The 25,538-nt window shown below is 38.6% G+C and overlaps 1 protein-coding gene across 2 annotated transcripts in view; it reads left to right on the forward strand.

Moving 5' to 3' along the window:
* Positions 1 to 18,272, forward strand: part of SECISBP2L (SECIS binding protein 2 like) — a 56,515-nt gene extending 38,243 nt beyond the window's left edge. The window contains exons 15-18 of one of the 2 annotated variants that reach the window (XM_032297504.1): positions 6,136 to 6,356; positions 7,247 to 7,401; positions 10,056 to 10,275; positions 13,993 to 18,272. In XM_032297504.1, coding sequence (XP_032153395.1) covers positions 6,136 to 6,356; positions 7,247 to 7,401; positions 10,056 to 10,275; positions 13,993 to 14,675 — 1,279 coding nt within the window. In that variant the 3' untranslated portion in view covers positions 14,676 to 18,272. The remainder of the gene's footprint in view (positions 1 to 6,135; positions 6,357 to 7,246; positions 7,402 to 10,055; positions 10,276 to 13,992) is intronic. The other variant, XM_032297505.1, reaches the window with a different exon arrangement.
* The last annotated feature ends 7,266 nt before the right edge of the window (positions 18,273 to 25,538 follow it).

Raw genomic sequence — 25,538 nt, forward strand, 5'->3', positions numbered from 1 at the left:
CCCGGTTGTAGATGACTTCTTTATTCCACGAATTAAGTACTGTAGTGGCCTCACACTGACTTTCTGTTTCTCACATTATAGTAATATATAATCTCACAGAGAGCCCTATTCATTTGCTTTGCCTGATGTAAAGGCATGTGATTTTTACCTCACAACCTCTTTGATTTTGGCTTCAGTTTAATTACTGAGTTCATCCTCCATAGCCATAAATTTTTGGAGCTTTAAGGATCTTTGAGGCCATTTTACCTAGCTCCTTACTTTTATGACTGAGAAAGCCAGGGCCCAGAAATCTATTCAAGCTCAGAGGAGGAATTGTTGGTAACAGGACATTCATGTAGAAATTGTATTTCTTTCCTACTAGAAGCATCTTTATTATTTCTTTACCAGAGTCATTGTGTTTATCTAATAGCAGGCTGTCATTTGGTTTATATTCTTAGAAGTTTAATAATTAGCAGTTATGTTAGTCCTTACCTTAGGTTAACCTGTCCTTTAGATAAAATCTATTTGATTCGAGCTGGGCGAAGCTGCCATAGCCAGACTGCCTCTCTAGATTGCTCCTTTCTGGGCAGGGCATCTCTGAAAGAAAGGCAGCAGCCCTAGTCAGGGGCTTATAGATAAAACTCCCATCTCCGTGGGAGAGAGCAGCTGGGGGAATGGGCAGCTGTGGCCACAGCTTCAGCAGACTTAAACATTGCTGCCTGTTGGCTCTGAAAAGAGCAGTGTATTTCCCAGCAAAGCACTTGAGCTCTGCTAAGGGACACACTGCCTCCTCAAGTGGATCCCTGACCCCTGTGCCTCCCGAATGGGAGACATCTCCCAGCAGGAATCAACAGACACCTCATATAGGAGAGCTCCAGCTGGCATCTGATGGGTACCTTTCTGGGACGAAACTTCCAGAGGAAGGAACAGGCAGCAATCTTTGTTGTTCTGCAGCCTCTGCTGGTGATACCCAGGCAAATAAGGCCTAGAGTGGACCTCCAGCAAAGTCCAGATGATATGCAGCAGAGGGGACTGTTAGAAGCAAAACTAACAAACAGAAAGGAATAACATCAACAAAAGGGATGTCCACAGAAAAACCCCATCTGAAGGTCACCAAAAGCAAAGACCAAAAGTAGATAAATCCAGAAAGATGAGGAAAATCCAGCACAAAAAGGCTGAGAATTCCAAAAACCAAAATGCCTCTTCTCCTCCAAAGGATCAGAACTTGTCACCAGCAAGGGAACAAAACTGGATGGAGGATGAGTTTGACAAATTGACAGAAGGAGGCTTCAGAAGGTGGGTAGTAACAAACTCCTTTGAGATAAAGGAGCATGTTCTAACCCAATGCAAGGAAGCTAAGAACATTGAAAAAAGGCTAGAGGAATTGCTAACTAGAATAACCAGTTTAGAGAAGAACATAAGTGACCTGATGGAGCTAAAAAATACAGCTTGAAAACTTCACGAATCATACAAAGGTATTAATAGCCAAATTGATTAAGTGGAAGAAAGGATATCAGAGATTGAAGATCAGCTTAATGAAATAAATCATGAAGACCAGATTAGAGAAAAAAGAATGAAAAGGAAGGAACATAGCCTCCAAGAAATATGAGACTATATGAAAAGACCAAACTTATATTTGATTGGTGTACCTCAAAGTGATGCAGAAAATGGAACCAAGTTGGAAAACACTTCAGGATATTATCGAGGAGAACTTCCCCAACCTAGCAAGACAGGCCAACATTCAAATTCAGGAAATACAGAGAACACCAAAAAGATACTCCACAAGAAGAGCAACCCCAAGACACATAATCATCAGATTCACCAAGGTTGAAATGAAGGAAAAAATGTTAAGGGCAGCCAGAGTGAAAGGTTGGGTTACCCACAAAGGGAAGCCCATCAGACTAACAACAGATCTCTCTGCAGAAACCCAACAAGCCAGAAGAGAGTAGAGGGTAGTATTCATCATTCTTAAAAAAATTTTCAATCCAGAATTTCATATCCAGCCAAAGTAAGCTTCATAAGTGAAGGCGAAATAAAATCCTTTACAGACAAGCAAATGCTGATTTTGTCACCACCAGGACTGCCTTACAAGAACTCCTGAAGGAAGCACTAATCATGGAAAGGAAAAGCCAGTACCAGCCACTGCAAAAACATACCAAATTCTAAAGACCATTGACACTATGAAGAAACTGCATCAACTAAAGGGCAAAATAACCAGCTAGCATCATCATGACAGGATCAAATTCACACTTACCAATATTAACCTTAACTGTAATCAGTCTAAATGCCCCAATTAAAAGACATAGACTGGCAAATTGAACAAAGAGTCAAGACCCATCAGTGTGCTATATTCAGGAGACCCATCCCATGTGCAAAGACACACATAGGCTCAAAAAAAGGGACGGTGGAAGATTTACCAAGTAGATAGAAAAAAAAAAAAAAAAAAAAAAAGCAGGGGTTGCAATCCTAGTCTCTGATAAAACAGACTTTAAACCAACAAGATAAAGACAAAGAAGAGCATTACCTAATGGTAAAGGGATCAATGCAACAAGAAGAGCTATCTGTCCTAAATATATATGCACCCAATAGAGGAGCATCCAGATTCATAAAGCAAGTTCTTAGAGACCTACAAAAGACTTAGACGCCCATACAATAATAATGGGAGCTTTTAACACCCCACTATCAATATTAGATCAATGAGACAGAAAAGTAACAAGGATATTCAGGACTTGAACTCACTCACCTCTGGACCAGGCAGACTTAATAGACATCTACAGAACTCTTCACCCCAAATCAGTAGAACATACATTATTCTCAGCACCATATTGCACTTATTCTAAAACTGACCACATAATTGGAAATAAAATACTCCTCAGCAAATGCAACAGAACAGATATAACAGTCTCTCAGACCACAGCACAATCAAATTAGAACTCAAGATTAAGAAACATACTCAAAACTGCCCAACTACATGGAAACTGAACAACCCACTCTTCAGTGACTACTGGGTAAATAATGCAATTAAGGCAGAAATAAATAATTTGTTTGAAACCAATGAGAACAAAGACACAACATACTAGACACATGCATTCTCCCAAGACTAAACTAGGAAGAAGTCGAATCCCTGAATTAACCCAATAACAAGTTCTGAAACTGAGGTAGTAATAGCCTACCAACCAAAAAAAGCCCAGAACCAGATGGATTCACAGCCAAATTCTACCAAGTACAAAGAGGAGCTGGTACCTTTCTTACTGAAACTATTCCAAACAATAGAAAAAGAGGGACACCCTCCTAACTCATTTTATGAGGCCAACATCATCCTGACACAAAAACCTGGCAGAGACACAACAGAATAGGAAAGTTTCAGGCCATTATCCCTCATGAACATCACTGTGAAAATCCTCAATAAAATACTGGCAAAGTAAATCTAACAGCACATCAAAAAGCTTATCCATTATGGTCAAGTCAGTTTCATCCCTGAGATGCAAGGCTGGTTCAACATACACAAATCAATAAATGTAACCCATCACATAAACAGAAACAAAAACAAAAACCACATGATTATCTCAATAGATGCAGAAAAGGCCTTCAATAAAATTTAACACCCTTTTGTGCTAAAAATTCTCAATAAACTAGGTATTGATGGAACATATCTCAAAATAATAAGAGCTATTTATGACAACCCACAGCCAATATCATACTGAATGAGCAAAAGCTGGAAACATTCCTTTTCAAAATCAGCACAAGATAAGGATGCCCTCTTTCACCCCTCCTGTTCAACATAGTATTGGAAGTTCTGGCCAGGGCAATCATGCAAAAGAAAGAAAGGGTATTCAAATATGAAGAGAGGAAGTCAAGTTGTCTTTTTTGCAGATGACATCATGATTGTATACTTAGAAGACCCCATCATCTCAGCCCAAAATCTCCTTAAACTGGTAAGCGACTTCAGCAAAGTCAGGATACAAAATCAATGTGCAAAAATAACAAGCATTCCTATACAGCAATTAGACAAACAGAGCCAAATCATGAGTGAACTGCTATTCACAGTTGCTACAAAGAGAATAAAATGCCTAGGAATACAACTTACAAGGGATTTGAAGGACCTCTTCGAGGAGAGCTACAAACCACTGCTCAAGGAAATAAAAGGGGACGCAAACAAATGTAAAAACATTCCATGCTCATGGATAGGAAGAATCAATATTGTGAAAATGGCCATACTGCCCAAAGTAATTTATAGATTCAATGCTATCCCCATCCAGCTACCATTGACTTTCTTCACAGAATTAGAAAAAAACTACTTTAAATGTTATGTGGTACCAAAAAAGAGCCCATATAGCCAAGACAATCCTAAGCAAAAAGAATAAAGCTAGAGGCATCACGCTACCTGACTTCAAACTATACTACAAAGCTACAGTAACCACAAGAGCATGGTACTGGTACCAAAACAGATATGTAGACCAATGAAACAGAACAGCGGCCTCAGAAATAATGCCACACTTGTACAATCATCTGATCTTTGACAAACCTGACAGACAAAAACAAGCAATGTGGAAGGATTCCCTATTTAATAAATGGAGTTGGAAAAACTGTCTAGCCATATGCAGAAAACTGAATCTGGACCTCTTCCTTACACCTTATACAAAAATTAACTCAAGATGGATTAAAGACTTAAAACCATAAAAACCCTAGAAGACCTAGGCAATAACATTTAGTACATAGGCATGGGCAGACTTCAGGACTAGAACACCAAAAGCAATGGCAACAAAACCAGAATTGACAATGTGATCTAATTAAACTAAAGAGCTTCTGCACAGCAGGAGAAACTATCATCAGAATGAATAGGCAATCTACAGAATGGGAGAAAATTTTTGCAATCTTTCCATCTGACAAAGGGCTAATATCCAAAATCTACAAGGAACTTAAATTTACAGGAAAAAAACCCCATCAAAAAGTGGGCAAAGGATGTGAACAGACACTTCTCAAAAGAAGACATTTATGTGGCCAACAAACGTACGAAAAAAAGCTCATCATCACTGGTCATTAGAGAAATGCAAATCAAAACCACAATGAGATACCGTCTCGTGACAGTTAGAATGGCAATCATGAAAACGTCAGAAAACAACAGATGCTGGAGAGGATGTGGAGAAATAGGAACACTTTTACACTGTTGGTGGGAGGGTAAATTAGGTCAACCATTGTAGAAGACAGTGTGGCAATTCCTCAGGGATCTAAAGGCAGAAGTACCATTTGACCCAGTAATCTCATTACTGGATATATACCCAAAGAATTATAAATCATTCTGCTATAAAGACACATGCACACATATGTTTACTGCACCACTATTCACAATAGCAAAGACTTAGAACTAACCCAAATGCCCATCAATGATAGACTAGATAAAGAAAATGTGGCACATATACACCGTGGAATACTATGCAGCCATAAAAATGATGAGTTCATGTCCTTTGCAGGGACATGGATAAAGCAGGAAACCATCATTCTCAGCAAACTAACACAGGAACAGAAAACCAAACACTGTGTTTTCTCACTTATAAGTGGGAGTTGAGCAATGAGAATACATGGACACAGAAAGGGGAACATCATACACTGGGGCATGTCAGAGGTAGCGGGGTAGGGGAGGGATAGCATTAGGAGATATACCTAATGTAGATGACAGATTGATGGGTGCAGGAAACCACCATGGCACGTGTATACCTATGTAATAAATCTGCACATTCTGCACATGTATCCCAGAACTTAAAGCATAATAAAAAAAAATACAGTGTGGAAGACAACAAATATATTCATTAATTTATCAGATATTTACTGATTGCTTAAGATATGCTTTTTTCTAGGTGATGGGGATAAAGTGATGAATAAAACTAATATCATAATAAAACCAAACATTTATTGAATACTTTAAAATGTTTACCTGAATGAAATCTATTTGAAATGCAGGAACAAGGAATATCTGTATCACTCCTCTGTTTTTGTAATTGAAGGATTTAAGAAGTTTTAAACACTTACTTAAAAGACTTTTCAAGAAAACTTCTTACTGAATATATTTAGAGATACTTAGAGATATTTTCATAATGTAGTTTTATAACTATAGGGGAAAAATTAGGATGGAGTTATCTATTTTGGTTTTCTTTACAGGTATTGTAATCAGGTTCTTTGTAAAGAGATTGATGAATGTGTGACTCTTCTTCTCCAAGAGCTTGTCAGTTTCCAGGAACGCATCTACCAAAAAGATCCTGTAAGAGCAAAAGCAAGGAGACGACTTGTTATGGGTCTAAGAGAAGTTACCAAACATATGAAGTTAAATAAGATCAAGTGTGTTATAATTTCTCCAAATTGTGAAAAAATCCAGTCAAAAGGTGTGTGCTTTTTGCTTTTGAAGTGTTTTGACAGTATAGTTTTAGGATATACAGTGACTATAAAGTAGAAGCCATATGTCTTTCTCAGCAGAGTTGAGGTATAAAACAGAATTTTGGAGCATGAGAAAATGAACTGCACTCTTTCAGTACCTGAAATTAAGTGGTAAAATTGAGATTGGATTGTAAATAAAATTCTTATGTATGAACACCAGTGAAAGATTTCAGTTGGGCCCACCAGCTGCCTCCTTTGTTGTGATCAGATGGACGACGAGCCAGAATGCATTCTTTCTGCCAGTATATTCTGTTTTTAAAATTTTATAGTGGCGATTTGTGTCTCAGAAACCAGCAGTTTCACATAGAGGCGCTTAGGCAAGCCAACACACAAGTACTTTGAACTGCGTCATGCATCCTTATTTGTCCTTTTTGATGGGCAAGTTTAGGTGACTGTAGTAGACAGAGAGCAAGGAGTGTAGTAGGCATATGCATGGCGAGGAATACCAGTGAGACCAGTAATGTATAATCTGTCTCCTTGCATTGCGAGAGGTTTTAGAGCTGAAAGATTTGCGAGTCAGCCACTATTAACTATTTTAATTAATTTCTTTATAATAAGTGTTTGTTGAATTGCAGTTCGAGTCTTGCTATGCTAATCTCTATGGAGGAAGAAAAATACTGGGTGTGAGGAATTTAAAATTTAATAGGAGAGAAAGAAAATACATATATACTTCCATATATAGTATAAAATCAAATAGAACAATGCGTGTAATAGCAAAATCCTACAAGTGTTCATAGATACATTTGCTGTGATGTTTTATGCTTCAGCTATCAGGTGTGTGGTTAGCTCCATTTGGAAATTACTAAATTATAGCCTCTGCATGTGTTGATTTTCTCAGGTGGTCTGGATGAGGCTCTCTATAATGTTATAGCCATGGCACGGGAACAAGAAATTCCTTTTGTGTTTGCCCTTGGAAGGAAAGCTCTAGGACGCTGTGTGAACAAGCTTGTTCCTGTTAGTGTAGTGGGAATCTTCAACTACTTTGGTGCTGAGGTAAGAATTTAGAAGACACACTCTCTTGCTCTCCAGCACATGCCCCAGATAGCACATTTTTCAATTGACATATGCCAGTGTATGTTTAAGCATTTGAGGGAGTGAGCTGACAACCTGCACAGAATGAGTGGAAATTTTTTGAGTATTAACATTTCCTTTTTTAGTAGTGGAAAAGATTTATGTAGGTGAATCCTAAAGCATTTTGAAAAGGTTTTAGTTTCTGTTTCTACCAAAGTGTTTTTTTCTTCTGGACTGAACTGCCTAATACTTGGTAATTTATTTTACTGCTGCTAAAGATGATCTGATGTAATTTCTTTAGTCTCTATGATGGGTATATTTTGTGCTACAAGGAATCAAGAAGACAAAATAATTATTTAATTGGAATGGATTTTCCTTTAGAAAATGAAATTTCTAAACCAGTTTTTACAATAGTTGTACCCATGATACTATCCAACCATCATATTTTTTTAGCAATCTGCTAATATAGATCTTTATCTATAGGAGCTGATAATATAATGGTTATTAATTTAGAGAAATGCTCATCAAATGTGGTGTTTAAGACTGTTTTTTACCAAGTTGATTCTAAAATACTTTGTGATATTATTGACAGACTATCTTTTTCCAAGCACAGTTTTTGTGTGTGTATCCAGTCACCATGTTTGCATATCCTACATTCCCCCATCAATTCTGTTTCTTTCCCACCACTCATGAAATTGTCTCTCTACCCACCTGCTCTATGAGCATGTAACTGATATTTGTGCTCCCACAATAGTCCATGCTTTTCTCATGTTTAGCATAGCACAATGCCTTGCTGTAGGTTATGTACATTTCTTTTCCTTTAACTGTGAATTTCTTGGTGGCAGGCCCCTTCCCTTGTCTTTGTATTCTTGACACCTTTCACATTACTTGAGTATAAACAGGGAATAAATGTTTGTTGAATGAATTGTGAAACAGATGTATGTCTGCCCACCATGCTAAACTGTACATGAGGATTTCACAGTGGCTCATGCCTGTTAGCCCAGTAGCTCGGGAGGCTAAGGTGGGAGGAGCACTTGAGGCCAGGAGTTCCAGACCAGCTTGGTATATTATCAAGTATATGTGTTCACAGTGAATGGTAGTGCACCTGTTACTTTTACCATCTGATACAACTACTCTTTGAATTAAGCTTCCAATCTTTACCGTCACATTCAAGCCTTTTATTCCTTGATCCTAGCATCTCTCTTCAGTGTTTCTTCTCTTTCCTTATTCCTAACAATTTTTCTTCCCTTTATATTGTAAAACCAGTGTTAAACTTACATAACCGTTTGTAGATTTTGTTTTCACTTCAATGCATGGTTTGTTAAACACCGCAAATATTTGTCAAGCCTGTTACATGTAACCACATAGGGCTGTTGTTTTTTGTTTTTAACAGAATCTGTCCTTTTTAAAATAAATAATAAATCCTGAATCTATTTTTTTTTATACTACTAGTAGGTAACACCCACCGCTCTTCAAGTAGCAGTACAATTAGCAGCATCCTATATTATACCTTCTATTTTAAACAATTTATAGTGTAGCTGGATAAAGGATGCTTCTTATATTATATTTTTCCTTCTTGAGATAAATTTTCAAAGAACATATTATTCTACAGCAATGTAGCACTTTTTGCCATGCTTTCATCTCAAGGGTTATATTTACTATAAAATTAAACAGATTTTTTTAAATGTCCAGGTTATGTTTAATTCTTTGAAATTCTTAATGTTGTGGGTATGTCGCATTGTGATATTAAATTGGACATTTGACAGAAGTGAGATGCTATAGAATTACAACATAACTAAAAGTCATTGTTGTATATATTGGCCTTCTGGTGGCTTTGGAAACTTGAATCTTTGGACATCATTAGGTATCATAGTTATTGAATCAGAACTTTAATGCTATATGAATTTTGCCATCTTACTAAATGTGAATATACTGCCATCTTCTTCTACATTCCTGAACATCACTCAGAATACACTCATTCCCTTATATTCTAACCCAGATAAAATTCTTTACTGCTCCCCTGACAAGCCTGACACTTCTTATGTCTGTAGTTTTATTAATGGTTTTTCATATTTGGCTTTGAAGGCCCTGATTTCACCCCTCAAAATTACACCTTTTTCAAGGCCAATGCTCATGTCCTCTTCCCTTCATGACTTCCTCAGTGATGCCCAGCAGTTTAGAGTTGATGTGTCATCTAAAAGCCATAACACTTTATACCTCTCAAGGCATTTAAGGTATTATGCCTTAGATTATAGATGTCCCTTGTCATCTTTTTCCAACCACATAGAAGGTTCCTTTAAAGTAGAGTTGATGTTCAGTCATCTTTGTACCCTCTGTCATGGCAGACACTAAAGGATGAGTGCATTTGTTGAATATAGTAAAAACTTTTACTATATCACATTTAGTGGCAAGTGTTGGAATCAACAAATTTCCTCAGACTTGTGAGAATTAAATAAACAGTAAAGGTAAGTTATAGAGTAATTTCATAAGGTCCTGTGGTTTTGCATACTATTTGGATTTTGTCCTCATTGAAAATATATCTGACCCTGAAACAAACAGTAGAGGTATTTATTACCCATAATAGGAATAAAAAGTGTAACAAAAAATGGACCAATCCAAATACTCTTTCATTTCAGAGCCTGTTTAACAAGTTAGTAGAACTCACTGAGGAAGCCAGGAAAGCATATAAAGACATGGTTGCAGCAATGGAACAGGAGCAGGCTGAGGAAGCCTTAAAGAATGTGAAGAAGGTACCACACCACATGGGACATTCTCGGAATCCCTCTGCAGCAAGTGCCATTTCTTTCTGCAGTGTTATTTCTGAACCTATCTCTGAAGTAAATGAAAAGGAATATGGTAAGTTGTTGAATACTATTTTAAATGACTTAAACCATGAGATGATTTAAGTGACTTTCTATTCCAGCTTTTATTTTTATCTTTATTCTTGATTTTTCAAATGTTGCTCGAAAATTGGTTTAAAACATTGCAGTAAACATGTTCATTAAAAATCAGGAGAATATTTGGGACCGAGACTTCTTATGAGACCCTGGAATTTAATCACAGTTCCAAATCTTTAAATAAGCCTCGGGGGCTTTAAAAACCAAAACACACCGTATTTGTCACCTATCGCTAAGTAAATACTAGAAAGGTTTTTTTCCAATACCTTATGCTCAAGTAGTATTAAAATTTTACGTTTCCTAAGGGCTGGTCTGTAGGTAGTGAGTTATCTTAATTGTTCACTGTCAGTTATAGATCAGTCTCTTTGTTCTGCTCTTTCCTCCCTTCTCACTGCTGTACTTGACTAGTCTTGGAAAAAAAAAAAAAAAAGAAAAAAATTTTCATGTTGTATTTGCAAAGTAAACTGAAGACTTGCATACTATTCACTTCTAAGCCTGTAAAACCTAGACATAATATTTGCCTTTAGTTAAATCTGACTGCAGTCAAAAAGAGATACAGACTAAAAAATAGTATTTAATGTTTAACATTATTTACTGAAGTCTACATCTCAATAGTTTTTTTTTTTTTTTTTTTTTTTTTTGCCTTATTTCTATAATACCTTTAGCTCTTAAGTTCTCTTTCTTGGTCTAGTTTATGATTTGTTTTCCCTATGTGGCTTGGTTTTTGTTTTGTTTTGTTTTGTTTTTTTTTAATTTTAAATAGTATAGTCAACTTCTTTCATTTGGCCCTTTGTTTGTTTTATTTTTCTTTTCTCTTTTTAATCAGTCTGGAAGGTTATCAGATAGATTGTTGCCACCTAAAACTTAACATGTAAAGAAAAAAACCAGTCCTCATTTTCTTCCCACATTCCCCTTCCTGGCCTGTCTGTGATTATAGTTAGATGTTTCGAATGCTTTCAAAACATAAAGCTCCAGGGCAGGGCCAATTAACAAGTTGTTGTGAGCCCTTAGGGAACTGCTGGCCAGGGATAGGTGATACTGATTTAGAAGCAGACATGTTTCTTTTGCAGAAGTGATATATTAGTTGAAAATTAAGAAGATAAAGACAGGCCGGGCGCGGTGGCTCAAGCCTGTGATCCCAGCACTTTGGGAGGCCGAGGCGGGTGGATCACGAGGTCAAGAGATCGAGACCATCCTGGTCAACATGGTGAAACCCCGTCTCTACTAAAAATACAAAAAATTAGCTGGGCATGGTGGCGCGTGCCTGTAATCCCAGCTACTCAGGAGGTTGAGGCAGGAGAATTGCCTGAACCCAGGAGGTGGAGGTTGTGGTGAGCCGAGATCGCGCCATTGCACTCCAGCCTGGGTAACATGAGTGAAACTCCGTCTCAAAAAAAGAAGATAAAGACAAAATGCTAACATTGTAAATGAGAGCAATCCTCTCTGTATAGTGAAATGCCACATCTCAGAGGCAAGCCATAAGATAAACCTATAAAGCTATGTGTTTGGGCAGATGACAGAGTGACAAATAATATTCATATGGGCACATATAAACACAAGGAGTATAAAAACAAAGTCTCAGAGATTGAGGGTGATGTTTTCAAAAAGCACCAGATTTAAAGTGTTCAAAGATTGAAGTGTTGGTTTTTCTGTACTCTGCCTAAAGGTTTTAGGTGTAATCAATTAATCTTGGGATCTTGAATTTCTCTTTAGAAAAAAACTGTTGAAAGGAAATGTAAATGTGCATCTAAAATTTTAAAAATTTTATGTCTGTCAGGTTTTTGTTTCATAATTAATGTGGGAAAATTTTTACTTAGCAGACTGTTTTTTGTTTTTTCCAGCACTTACTATATGCCAGTCATAGGGACACTGAGATGAGCTGGAGTGGAAGTGAGGAGGGATGAGGGACGTGAAACAGCAAACACAGAACAAGAGCTTTTGAACTGTATATGTAAAAAGTACTGTGGAAGTTCAGGTTAGCGATTGCCTCTCTCAGGAATCATGAAAGACTTCACAAAGACATTTAAGAGTGGCATCAAGATGAATAGGAGTCTGAAGGGGAAAGGAGGAAAGCACTTCTTCTGCAGAAAGAGTATAGCTTATGTTTCAACTTTAGGGAACAGTGACAATTTAAATGACACTGAGCATGGAGTGTGTGGCCCATTGTCCAGGGTCAGAATGCAATAGGGCCAGATCATGAAGGGTTTTGCTGTGCCTCACCAAAGATTTTGGATTCTATCCTAGGTTGATAAAAAGCCTGTTAGACAATGATATAATCAATTCATAAAACCGGTTAGGAAGATATTACAAATGAACGTCAAGAAAAAGAAGGTCTAAGCTATGGCAGTAGTAACCAGATTTAGTAGTTTTTGAGCTGCAAGTGGCATGGTGTAGTGATGAATTCAGTGGACTAAAGGGATATAATATTAGAGAAAAATAGGACCAAGGGCTGCTATAAGATTTCTTCTGCTTTGAGATTGTATAAATAATGTCATTAGCTGAGAATGAGATTATAGGAGGGGGTGTTTTTTTTTGTTTTTTTTTCCATGAGCTAGAATGAGAGTCAAAAGGACTCATTCTACACTAAAGTTAGCTTCAGGAAAGATATTTTTTCCCAAACAATGTATCCTGACTTGAAGTGCCCAAAATATGTTCTGTATCAATACATAATCGATAGATGGTAACCATATTGAACATAATGTGAATAGGTTTGTTACAACTTGATAAGATTATATGTATAAACTGCAGAAAGTAGCTGTAATATCAGTATGATACAATTTTTATTTTCTTAAAATATTGAAAAAAAAAAGGGGTGGGAGAGCTCTACTTTACTGATTCTTGGTACTTTTTTTGCCTTCAACTGATTTCCTATCATGAGAAATAATTTAGATTGTCACCACTATAGTGTATAATACTTTTTTTGCCTTCCAAAATTACCTTGTAGGCCAAGCTATCAAAAAACAACCTTTCACAAATGTTAGAAATGCATGGATGGATTCTTTGCTTATAATTGGAAACACATGTTCCATTACAGGCCAAAGATAAGTAACTTGCTGAGCGATCACGGTACAAACACGTGAAATCAGAACTATTGTTGCTGGACATCTTGGCTCCTCTATCTCTTGAGTTTTGGGTCCTTGAGCCCAGTACACCTTCAGGCTACAAAAAAGTTAGGCAGTTCATTGATTTTCATGTATATATGGATTTAATTTACAAATACCAGTGAACTCCTGCTGGTATAAGATCTCTTGCATTCTGAAGCATTAATATGCTTATTTCTACCTCCCTGTTTATCTTGAATGTACATTTTTGGGAATTATTTCCCCTTTGTAACATTTAAATTAGGTTGGGCATAGTGGCTCACACCTGTAATCCCAGCATTTTGGAAGCTCGAGGTAGGAGGATAGCTTGAGCCCAGGAAGTCAAGGCTGCAGTGAGCCAAGATCACGCTACTCCATTCCAGCCTAAATGACAGAGCAAGACCCCATCTGAAACACAACACACACACACGCACGCACGCACGCACGCACACACCCATTTAAACTAGTACTAAATAAACTAAATTTGCAGTTTTTCCAGTCAGTTTCTAAGCCAATCTTTCTTATTTGGGGGTTTAAGAGTTGTATGACTTTGAAACAATATTCTGGCTTTTAAAAAATCTGCTTGATATTTGTAGAAACAAATTGGAGAAACATGGTGGAAACTTCAGATGGACTAGAAACATCAGAAAATGAGAAAGAGGTATCCTGTAAGCACAGCACTTCTGAAAAACCCAGTAAACTTCCATTTGACACACCCACTGTTGGTAAGCAGCCGTCCTTAGTGGCTACAGGCAGTACTACCTCAGCTACAAGTGCTGGGAAATCCACAGCAAGCGATAAAGAGGAAGTGAAGCCAGATGACCTGGAATGGGCCTCACAGCAGAGTACAGAGACTGGCTCTTTGGATGGCAGTTGCCGAGATCTTTTGAATTCCTCCATCACCAGCACCACCAGCACTCTTGTACCTGGCATGCTTGAAGAAGAAGATGATGAAGATGAGGAGGAGGAGGAAGATTATACTCATGAACCCATATCTGTAGAAGTGCAGCTCAACAGTAGAATTGAGTCTTGGGTGTCAGAGACCCAGAGAACTATGGAAACCCTTCAGCTTGGAAAAACCCTTAATGGTTCTGAGGAAGACCATGTAGAGCAAAGTGGAGAGGAGGAAGCAGAGGCACCTGAGGTGCTGGAGCCAGGGATGGACAGTGAGGCGTGGACTGCTGATCAGCAGGCCAGTCCTGGGCAGCAGAAGTCCAGCAACTGCAGCTCACTCAACAAAGAGCACTCTGATTCTAATTACACAACCCAAACTGTGTAACTCAGGAAATGTCGGCTCTCTATCTCCAGCTGTGGAAGGGTTGCAGCCATTATCTTTCATGCTTCATCTCAACATTTTGCACTGTCCAGTATTTAATATACGTATTTAATTCCCAACAAATATTTTTGTAGCTTTTACTTGTTTTGTTATGATCTGTAGCTTAGCTTTTAATTAGCATCTAAGTGTCTAAGAACTGTGTGGAAAATTCAGATCTGTTTCAACTTATTTTGTAATAGGAAGTAATGATAAGACCAAATCTTAAAGAAAATAAATTTCAAATGCTTAAAGTCATTTTGAAAGTTAAAAGAACAAGGTTCTAAGTATAGAAGCAGTTATCAGTGTTGGCTTCAGGACTCCACCACCTTTACTCTAATTTGACCAAAAAGTTGTTTGGGCTTCTTTAAAAAAGAACTGGGGTGGAGTCAGAAAACTAGATAAAAGGCTGAGGGTAAATAAGTCCACCAGTGTTGTATGTTAAAAAACTGATGCAACTTTTATGTGGTCCACAAATGTTTATGTCAGAAGTCACTGGTCATTGTAATTAATTAGTGTTGGGATGGGCTGAAACAGAGCCTTCAAAACTTAGGCTAGCAGTAGAGCCACCATGATAGATTATAGCTAGCTAGCCTCATTTTTGGAAAGTGATAGATACCGCCTATAATAGTGAACAGTCACCCATGATAGAACCTTTCAGGCTCTGTCTCATATTTGCTTCTTACTTACCTCAGGAATGCTCTTGTACATAGACCTATTTACACAAAGTTAGGCGCATTTTGACAGGTGAATAACTGTAACCGATTGTATGACTGCTGCACTTACATGTAAACTCTTCAGAAACAAAGTCTTATACTGGTGTGTTCTCTTGCATGCTTCTGGTTCAGGACCCTCTTGATTTGAGATATGGATTTGATTGAGTATCCCAACTTGTCCTGAGTACAAAACTGTTTCAACTTTTAAAAAACAACTATTTTGCACCTAGCCTTGAGCACCTTCCACATAGCAATGACCATAGTTACTGTCAGGAGGTCAGGGAAAGGAACTTTGCACAACTTGTGACATGTATCCTGATAATCAAGGCTTAGACAAGGAAGTTTTAGAAGATAAGAGAAAGTTGTTTTAATTGTGCTGAAACTATTAGATGATTTAGAGTATACAGATACATAGGTATTAATTCTCTATTCACTATTATTTATCTCTGCCCTTCTCTAGGAGTTTGTATACCTGCTTAGGAGACACTAAACTTAATGAGCTAAATGTTTTATTTGCTAGTCAGTCACCACCTGGACTTTAGTGACCTTACAGGTTTATATAATGGTGGAAGAATGACAAACTATGTATTTTTTGTCTTCCATCCAACTCCCCACCACCCCCAACTGCCCCTCATAAACACACACACGCACATGCATGTGTGTATCTGTGCCAGTTTTCTGCTGAAAATCTCGCATAAGCAGGCACAAAACTGAGAAGGAAGGGGTATTTTCCCTGCCCTGATTATATGGGATAGGGCTTTGCCTCACAGAGGCAGGAGAGAAGAATTGGGCAGATTCTTTATTGAACTCATTGGGACTACTGTGCTAGTTTTGATGTTTTATAATGCTGGCATTTAATTACTGGACAGATTAGATTCTTGGTTGATGATTTAGTATTTGTGAATTGTGAAAGTTTAGGAGCATTGCTGTGTAGAAAATGTTAGTCGATCAACTTTATTATTGTGCTAAAAGGGGACATTCTTACCTGTCCTGTCTAAACTGCTCTCCAGTTAGACTTCCTAGGCACTAAAGATCCAATACTTAAAAACACAGCAGGTAAGGAATGAAGCCTCTGAAATAGTAATCATGGATTTATACGTGGCAGATCTTACTGTCTCTACACATTTGGAAGTGTTTGTTGGTTTAAAGAAATGATAGAGGTTTTGAACTACTGACAGTCTTAAAAGTGAATTTAAAAACTTTTCGTACTTTTTATGGTGTAAATTTCCTTTGCTCGATGTCAGTGATTCAGATAACTCTTGACTTTGAGGTGATGGCTTTTCACAGGTTTCTTATATTTTATATCTCTTCTGGACATGAATTGTCATTTTAGATTTTTGACATTTGTATCAAAAGAGAAGTTGAGGAAATCTTCAGAACACCAGTAACTTAATTTTGCTATAGACTTCAGAAGTGTTATTTATATGTATGGCAAATGCTCTCACATATGCAGTACCTCTTCTGCCAGCAAATCCAAGGGACCATAGCCTTTTTATGAGACAGGTCACCTCTAGAGGACAAACCCAAGAATTATTAAAGGAAATGTTACCATTTTGAGAGCATGCTTAAATAAATATTAATAATGTCTTTATAACTTGTTTCCTTTAAATAAATTTTGGAATTTGTGTATATTGAATTACAGGCTTTGGGGGAGTTGTGGAAATTAGGAAAGTTTTTATATATTTTTGAAGTGGGCATGGTTGGCTCTTTGAAGACCTATAAAGAGATTCAGTGGAAAGAGTAAGGGTTCATCATCACAAGAAATAAAAAAAACATAGTGATTCTTTTTCTTAATGTATAGAGGTGGTTTTACTGGCAATAATAATAGATTTATATTTCAGTACATAAGTATATTAATTAAAATATGAATTACACTTCCAAAGTTAGATTTCTGCTTCAGTAGGTTTGTTTGCTGTGAAGATTACTTCTCAAAAGGCAAATGTTCATATTAGGTTAGTTTTTGGTTTAAATATGTTTGTAAATGATGTAATATATTTCTTTTGACTAAACATGGAAAAATAATGTGTTATACATTGAGAAGTTTTTACAGGCTTTGACTGGAGGTCGTTTTTGCAGAGATGATATTTTATATGATTCCAGTATTTGGAAAGGAATTAGTCAAAAGGAATTCACATAGTTTAAATAATGAGAAATTAATATCCAAATATGTACTTGTCTGATTTCTAAATAAGCTGGGGGAGGAGGGAGGGATGGGAATTGAAATGTGCAAATGAGTAGTGAATGCTACATTCATTTTCAGCTCTTTAACATAAAACTGTTCAATCTTAACACACTGTTACTTTAATATATGTATAAAGAAGTATTACTGTTTGTAAAGCTGCTGTTTGTTTAAAAAAAACACCCTTGTCATGTATTTTCTGTATGTTGGGCCAACAGGTTAGAACATTAACCCATTTAAAACCTTTATCTTTTTTTCATTTAAAAAAATTTCTGTGAAATAATTTATTTACAGACATCTTTCTCCTCTTTCATGCTTTCCAACCTTTACATACATCACAGAATCAAACTGTTTTCCTAACTTGAAATCTGAATCGTAATTAATGATAAAAATTTAAACTTTGTTGGCACATCACATCTTAAAAGTATTTGTATTATTTTATAATTTAATTTCTAAATATACCACATAAGTTTATATTAATGTCTTAATTGTAATGCTCTAATAAAAAACTGGCAAAATCAGTGTGAGTTATAACATGAAGGGATTTTCATCTTTCGCTGTATGAAGGATAATTGTTATATCACATTTGGGGGGTAATAACAGCTTTTTTGCACTATGTAAATACTAGTGGGGATTCTTCTGTACTAATAAAATGATCATTGAAATGAAGTCTGTCATTTCAGAATAGATACTTAAAACAATTCATGACTTTCCCCACATGTAAAAGACAGAAAAAAAGAATCCAGCTCAAGTATTGACTGTTGGTCACATAGGGTTGCCAAAGAAGGTTGTAAAATCAGCACTTAGGAGTGATAAATAAAAATTTCATCTGGGATGGTTGGTGTGATCGGTGGCATGGGTCCAGGCATTTAGCCAGAGACCATCCTGGTGTTAGGAGAAGGCTTCTATAGGTTCCTTCACCTTTTTTTTTTTTTTTTTTCTGAGACGGAGTTTCGCTCTTACTACCCAGGCTGGAGTGCAATGGCCTGATCTCAGCTCACCGCAACCTCCGCCTCCTGTGTTCAAGCAATTCTCCTGCCTCAGCCTCCCGAATAGCTGGGACTATAGGCATGCGCCACCATGCTCAGCTAATTTTTGTATTTTTTAGTAGAGACGGGGTTTCACCATGTTGAGCAGGATGGTCTCCACCTTTTTATATTAGTTTCTGTGTGGTGGGCACTATTCTTTCTAAGTCTTTTCCCAGTATTAACTGATTTAATCCTCACAAAAATACTGTAAAGTAGATTCTGGTTACTAATTCTCACTTTTCAGATGATGGAAGAGTCATGGGGATGTTAACTCAGCCCCATGCCAAAGTCCATGCCCCAGTCACTATACTTCGTTATGTCCTGGCACAAATCACAGGGTGTGGAAACCGAACATGGTTCCTTCACCTCCAGGTGTCTTCTGGAATGTGGAACATGGGGACTGAAGATGGCCATAGGGATTCAAGTTATTGGACCTCACCTGATCGATCACTCTAAATAGTCCCAGACATTGTCACTATGTGACAGTGAAATAGAATCTGAAAAAGAGATTGATCTGTCGGAAAATAGGATACTAATTTTCATAACGAAATGAATTTTTTGGTGACCACAAAGAGAAGGAGGGACGCCTCATCAGTTGTATCAGATACTTCCTTTTTAGCCACTACATGTACCACTCCCTAATTTTTCCCAATAGTGATCAGTTTTTCTCCTAACCAGAAGAGGACATGTATTGCACCTGTAAACAGTCAAGAGCTACATGTAATATTAATACTTTCATTACTATTATACTTTAAGTTCTGGGGTACACGTGCAGAATGTGCAGGTTATATAGGTATACACATGCCATGGTGATTTGCTGAATTCATCACCCCATCATCTACATTAGGTGTTTCTCCTAATGCTATCCTTCCCCTAGCCTCCCACTCCCCTACAAGCCTATCCATCACAAGTCGGCTTCCTCCCTGAGATGCAAGGCTGGTTCAACATACGCAAATCAATAAATGGAATCCATCACATGAACAGAACCAAAGACAAAAACCACATGAAAATAGATGCAGAGAAGGCCTTTGACAAAATTCAACAGCCCTTTATGCTAAAAACTCTCAATAAACTAGATGTTCATGGAATGTATCTCAAAATAATAAGAGCTATTTATGACAGACCCACAGCCAATATCATACTTAATGGGCAAAAACTGGAAGCATTCCGTTTGAAAACCAGCACAAGACAAGAATGCCCTCTCTCACCACTCCTATTCAACACAGTATTGGAAACTCGAGCCAGAGCAATCAGATAAGAAAAAGAAAAAAGCCTATTCAGCTAGGAAAGAGGAAGTCAAATTATCTCTATTTGCAGACGACATGATTGTAACATTATTGTGTTTTAGAAGACCCCATGTCTCAGCCCAAAATCTTAAGCTGATAAGCAACTTCAACAAAGTCTCCAGATACAAAATCTGTGTGCAAAAATCTTAAGCATTTCTATACACCAATAGCAGACAGCCAAATCATGAATGAACTCCCATTGACAATTGCTACAAAGAGAATAAAATACCTAGCAATACAACTAACAAGGGATGTGAAAGACCTCTTCAAGGAGAACTACAAACCACTGCTCAAGGAAATAAGAGAGGACACAAACAGACGGAAAAACATTCCATGCTCATGGTCAGGAAGAATCAATATTGTGAAAACGGCCATACTGCCCAAAGTAATTTATAGATTCAATGCTATTCCCATCAAGCTACCACTGACTTTCTTCACAGAATTAGAAAAAACTACTTTAAATTTCATATGGAACCAAAAAAGAACCCTCATAGCCAAGACAATCCTAAGCAAAAAGAAAAAGAAAAGCTGGAGGCATCATGCTACCTGACTTCTAGCTATACTACAAGGCTACAGTAATCAAAACAACATGGCACCAATACAGACATATAGACCAATGGAATAGAACTTTTACAATATTAGCTTCTCAATCACTGAAATATTAGAGGTCATCATCCCTCTCATTGGTCTTTTTCCTTGCTTCTCCTTTCTTAAAGCCAATATTTTAAGGAAAATGGTGAGCTTCTTACAGCTCAGTGGTGAGCTGTAACATGCTCCTGTTTTACAGATAATTACCATGATTACCAAGAAGGATAAAACTATTTCCTTAATTTTCTCTCTTTTCCTACTAAAGTGTACCAATTAAATGATGTAATCTTTTAGATAAGGTGATCAGGAAACTACTGCCTTCTAACCTGCTGGGCCAACTCTGGCCAGCAGCCTCTTTTTGTAAATGAAGTTTTGTTAGAACACAGCTACGTATCATTTACATACTGTCTATGGTTGCTTCAGTGCTACAATGCAGAGGTGAGAGACAATATGGCCTGCCAAGCCTTAGATATTTATTCTCTGGCCCTTTACAGAAAAGGTTCACCAACCTCAAAAATTGAGATGTCCAACAACATTTTACACTCACATGATTCCCTCTGCCTCTCCCCCAGTTCTTTTATCTCCAGAGATGATACATTTGTTTTACATATTTAAAAGCATACTAAGCTCTGCCCAGTGGTAGAAGGCATGCAGATGCATGGGAGGAGCACCACCAGAAGCAAGCCTGGATGCTTTCACAGTACTAGCTTTGGAAGGACTGCATTCTTGTTTCTCTATTCTCTAACCCTGGGCAAGTCCCTTGAATCTCTGGTTCTTGATTTCCTCTTCTATCAGGGGATGTATTGGATGAACCAAAACTTGGCTCCTTAGAGAAACAGTGAGGCCATTCTTTGGTTAAAGACGGTCATGAGTTGGATGTGAGCTGGGCGCTTTCCTAAGACTACCCATAAACAAGACTGCCAGCACCCTCAAGGTGATCTGAATAGGTCCTGTCCCCAGAATAGGTCATGGCAAGTAAGCCGATCACCTTAGTCCTTCCCACCCCAAAATCTGAACTAGAGGCCAGAGAAAGCAGAGTGGAGCAGGTGTGCAGAAAGTAGAGAGGCTATGAAAGTAACAAAGTAAAACTGACAGCTTTGCCTTTTTTTTAGTCCATGCTGTGCTTTAATCAACACTACTTTTCCTTAATTGTGTGGAGCTTTTTATGTACTTAAAATACTTCATAAGAATAACCAAAAGGAATGGGCCAACTGAAATGTAACTACTTTCTTTTTTTTTTTTTTTTTTTTTTTTTTTGAGACGGAGTTTCGCTCTTGTTACCCAGGCTGGAGTGCAATGGCGCGATCTCGGCTCACCGCAACCTCCGCCTCCTGGGTTCAGGCAATTCTCCTGCCTCAGCCTCCTGAGTAGCTGGGATTACAGGCACGCACCACCATGCCCAGCTAATTTTTTGTATTTTTTTTTAGTAGAGATGGGGTTTCACCATGTTGACCAGGATGGTCTCGATCTCTTGACCTCGTGATCCACCCGCCTCGGCCTCCCAACGTGCTGGGATTACAGGCTTGAGCCACCGCGCCCGGCCTAATGTAACTACTTTCTATCCCATAACTGACTTCCCAGATTTTGCACGAACTTCAATAAATTGACACACATAAAGAAAAAAATTAGTATTGGAAATGGAACTGGAAGCCAGACTTAAACCCCTATCTTAATTGATTTAACAAATAACTACTATTTGTTAAATAGCCAAGAACTACAAATTTTATCTTCTTCCCATGAACAAAAAAATCTCCATCTTTTCCCTGGCCTAACCCTCTCCCCAAGTAATGAGAAATGTGGGTTCCATCTATGACTCTCCCATCTGCTTTTTTGCTAGTGCAAAGTGCTTTAATCTTCATAGAAAGATCTAAGATTGTGTTAGCAACCCACTTATTTGGTTTCCTTAGCAACCAGAACACAGTATTTAAAGTAATGGCATTCCTTGCTCAGAATAGAAATTGAGTAAGCTGATCATGGTGCCCCCGGGCTGCTCAGGGCTGCTTCACCTCTTCAAAGACGATTTTTCACCTGCCAATTCATGGAAGCAAACCTATAAATAGCAGCAAGGGGACAACTACCTGGAATACAAAATAGCGAAAGCTCTGGAGCTGTACCCATAGCCAACTTCACCCCGCCAGTTACACTGACTCCTACGGCAGCCCAATCCGAGGAAATATTGACAAAACAAACTGTATCTTTTAATTCCAGAGTTTAAGAAATGTTTCCATGTCCTTGTAACTTTTGTAGCAATTTAGGCTAGTTGCCACCAGCTTCCAAGAAATCTAAACATGAATCAAGATGATGAAGCTGCTCAGGCATTTCGAAAAAGCATAAAAGAAAGAAAAAGAACTTTGAAAGGAAATCAGCACTAAAGCACTATTAACATGGCATCTGTTGTTTCGTCTGGTTAGTACATCCATTCTTTGCAGAACAACACTTTATGCCTCACACACCCACCAGTGATATAATCTCTCTTTTTTTTTTTCCTTTTGAGATGGAGTCTCACTCTGTCGCCCAGGCTGGAGTGCAGTGGCGCAATCTAGACTCACTGCAACTTCTGCCTCCTGGATTCAAGCAATTCTCCTGCCTCAGCCTCCTGCGTAGCTGGGATTACAGGCAGGAGCCAACATGCCCAGCTAATTTTGTATTTTTTGTAGAGACAGGGTTTCACCATGTTGGTCAGGTTGGTCTCAAACTTTTAATCTCATGATCTGCCCCGCTCGGCCTCCCAAAGTGTTGGGATTACAGGCGTGAGCCACCACGCCCAGCAGATATAATCTCTTAATTGCAACAGGAGCACGCAGTTAAATGACCCTGAAACCATTGATTAGTCTGGAAATCCTGAAACAGTTGATCTATGCTGGGCCAATGGGGTTTTTCCTTGGGATTTCAGGACTTGGGACTGAGAGAGATTGGCTCAAATGGTTTGGGGTGCCTGGCTTTTAAAAGAGGAACCTCTAAAGTCCTTTTTGGCCAAGAAAAAGCAAAATCTGGGTCAGACAGTATTGAACATGATTTCTCGTTGTCAGACATCTTACAGTCTCCAATATCTGAATGCATTTTGACTCTCCATGAAGGAAAGATTTATTATACATCAGGCTGCATTTCCTCAGCATGTTGGACCATGAAACACAGAGTTCTCCAAATGTACTTGATCACAGAGCACTTTTTCTGTGCAGGAACTATAAGCAACCTGGGAAACTAGTTTTTCATGTAATGTGCACCAAAATATATGTTGCTTTAACTCTGAAGGTCCAGGACAATGAGACACATAAGGGATACCTGGACTGCCATAACGGAGATTCTCAACCAGGGGCGATTTCGACCCCAGGGGACATTTGGCAATGTCTGGAAACAGATTTGAATGTCACAACTGAAGAAGGGGTTACTGTCATCTAGTAGGTCAAGACCAGATACTGCTAAGCACCTTACAGTACACAAAACAGCGACCCCACCCCACAAAAAAGAACTGTCTGGCCCAAAATGTCAGCAGTGCAGAGGTTGAGAGTTCACTCACGAACTCAACCCTGGGAGGCTGCATTCGTCTGAAACAGGTTCAGGGCCCCAAGCAGGTGGTCATGTGTTCATAGCGTGAGTTATCAAATGCTCTTTATTTCTGTTTCTGGCACATGTTTATCCACTCTCTAATATTCCAGAGATGGCCTAGCCAGACACATCTAGGTTTTCCTGATACAACAGGCCTTATTATTTATTTATTTATTTGAGATGGAATCTTGCTCTGTCGCCCAGGCTGGAATGCAATGGCGTGGTCTTGGCTCACTGCAACCTCCGCCTCCCAGGTGCAAGCGATTCTCCTGCCTCAGCCTCCTGAGTAGCTGGGATTACAGGTGCCCATCACCATGCCTAATTTTTGTATTTTTAGTAGAGACGGGTTTCACCATGTTGGCCAGGCTGGTCTCAAACTCTTGACCTCGTGATCCACCTGCCTTGGCCTCCCAAAGTGCTGGGATTACAGGCGTGAGCCACCACACCCAGCCCATAGACCTTATTTTTAAAGGGTTTTTAAAAACCGCCTGGGGAAGAGAATGAAGAGTTTGACCTGGAGCTTCTGATCACATGCCAGTGCCTCCTCCCACGTCTTCCACTTGTTTCTTCCCATCATGTGGGGAGGCGTGTGAGGAGCAGAAGGGCAGGGAGGCACCCCTGGCAAGGGCTGCTCCGTGAACACTTCAAGAAAAGCACAACTCAAGTGCGAACAGGAGGCCAGGGGAATTTGCTGGTCTGGCCCCATCACACACTGAATCAAGCAAAGGTGGTAGGGACACAGTTTTCTAAGACACTGTGACATGGAGTCCAGCTGCCTGCCCTACTGAGTAGCATCCCTGAAGCAGACACGTGGAAGCCTCTGCAGGATACTCCAGCCACCTCTCAGGGAATGGCTGCCCTGGAACAGGTGCCTCAGGAGAATCCCTAGACAGGGGCTTGGAAATGCCTGAGCAGCTCCTGTAATTCTGGAGAGAATGGAGCACAAAGCCCCTGTCTACAAAGAGGAAGCTGACTTCTTAAGCTCACTCTACCATTCAAAGACACAGGGAGACTTACTAAGCTACAAACTGAGGACCCTCTATTATATTTTAATCAAATCAGCGTTGGTTGAAGCTGATTCTGGGCCACAGTTGAGTTAGGTGTTCTGGCAGAGTTGACAGACATACATACTGCCCTGTCTCACGCATGGCTGTGTACTGAGAGTTCCTAAATTGCTTGAAACATGGAACATTATCCCAAAGTAGTCATATTAAAGTGCTCATTATATTCCCAAGCTAACCCCTAGAAACCCTTAACCATAACTCATACTGGAGTTGAAATTATAGGAAAAACCCACAGTTATAGGAAACTATGCTGTTGCAAATGTGTTTCAGCTTCATACATTGTAACTGTTGTTGAATTATCCTTGTTTCCAGGAGAAAAGTGTGTAATTCAGGAAAATAAGTACACATTTCCAATTACCTGAACCCTCCCACTCTCTCTCTCTCTCTCTCTCTCTCTCTCACACACACACACACACACACACA

Source organism: Sapajus apella, unplaced genomic scaffold, assembly GCF_009761245.1.
Source record: "Sapajus apella isolate SASKATOON/1434 unplaced genomic scaffold, GSC_monkey_1.0 scaffold37, whole genome shotgun sequence".
Classification (NCBI taxonomy): domain Eukaryota; kingdom Metazoa; phylum Chordata; class Mammalia; order Primates; family Cebidae; genus Sapajus; species Sapajus apella.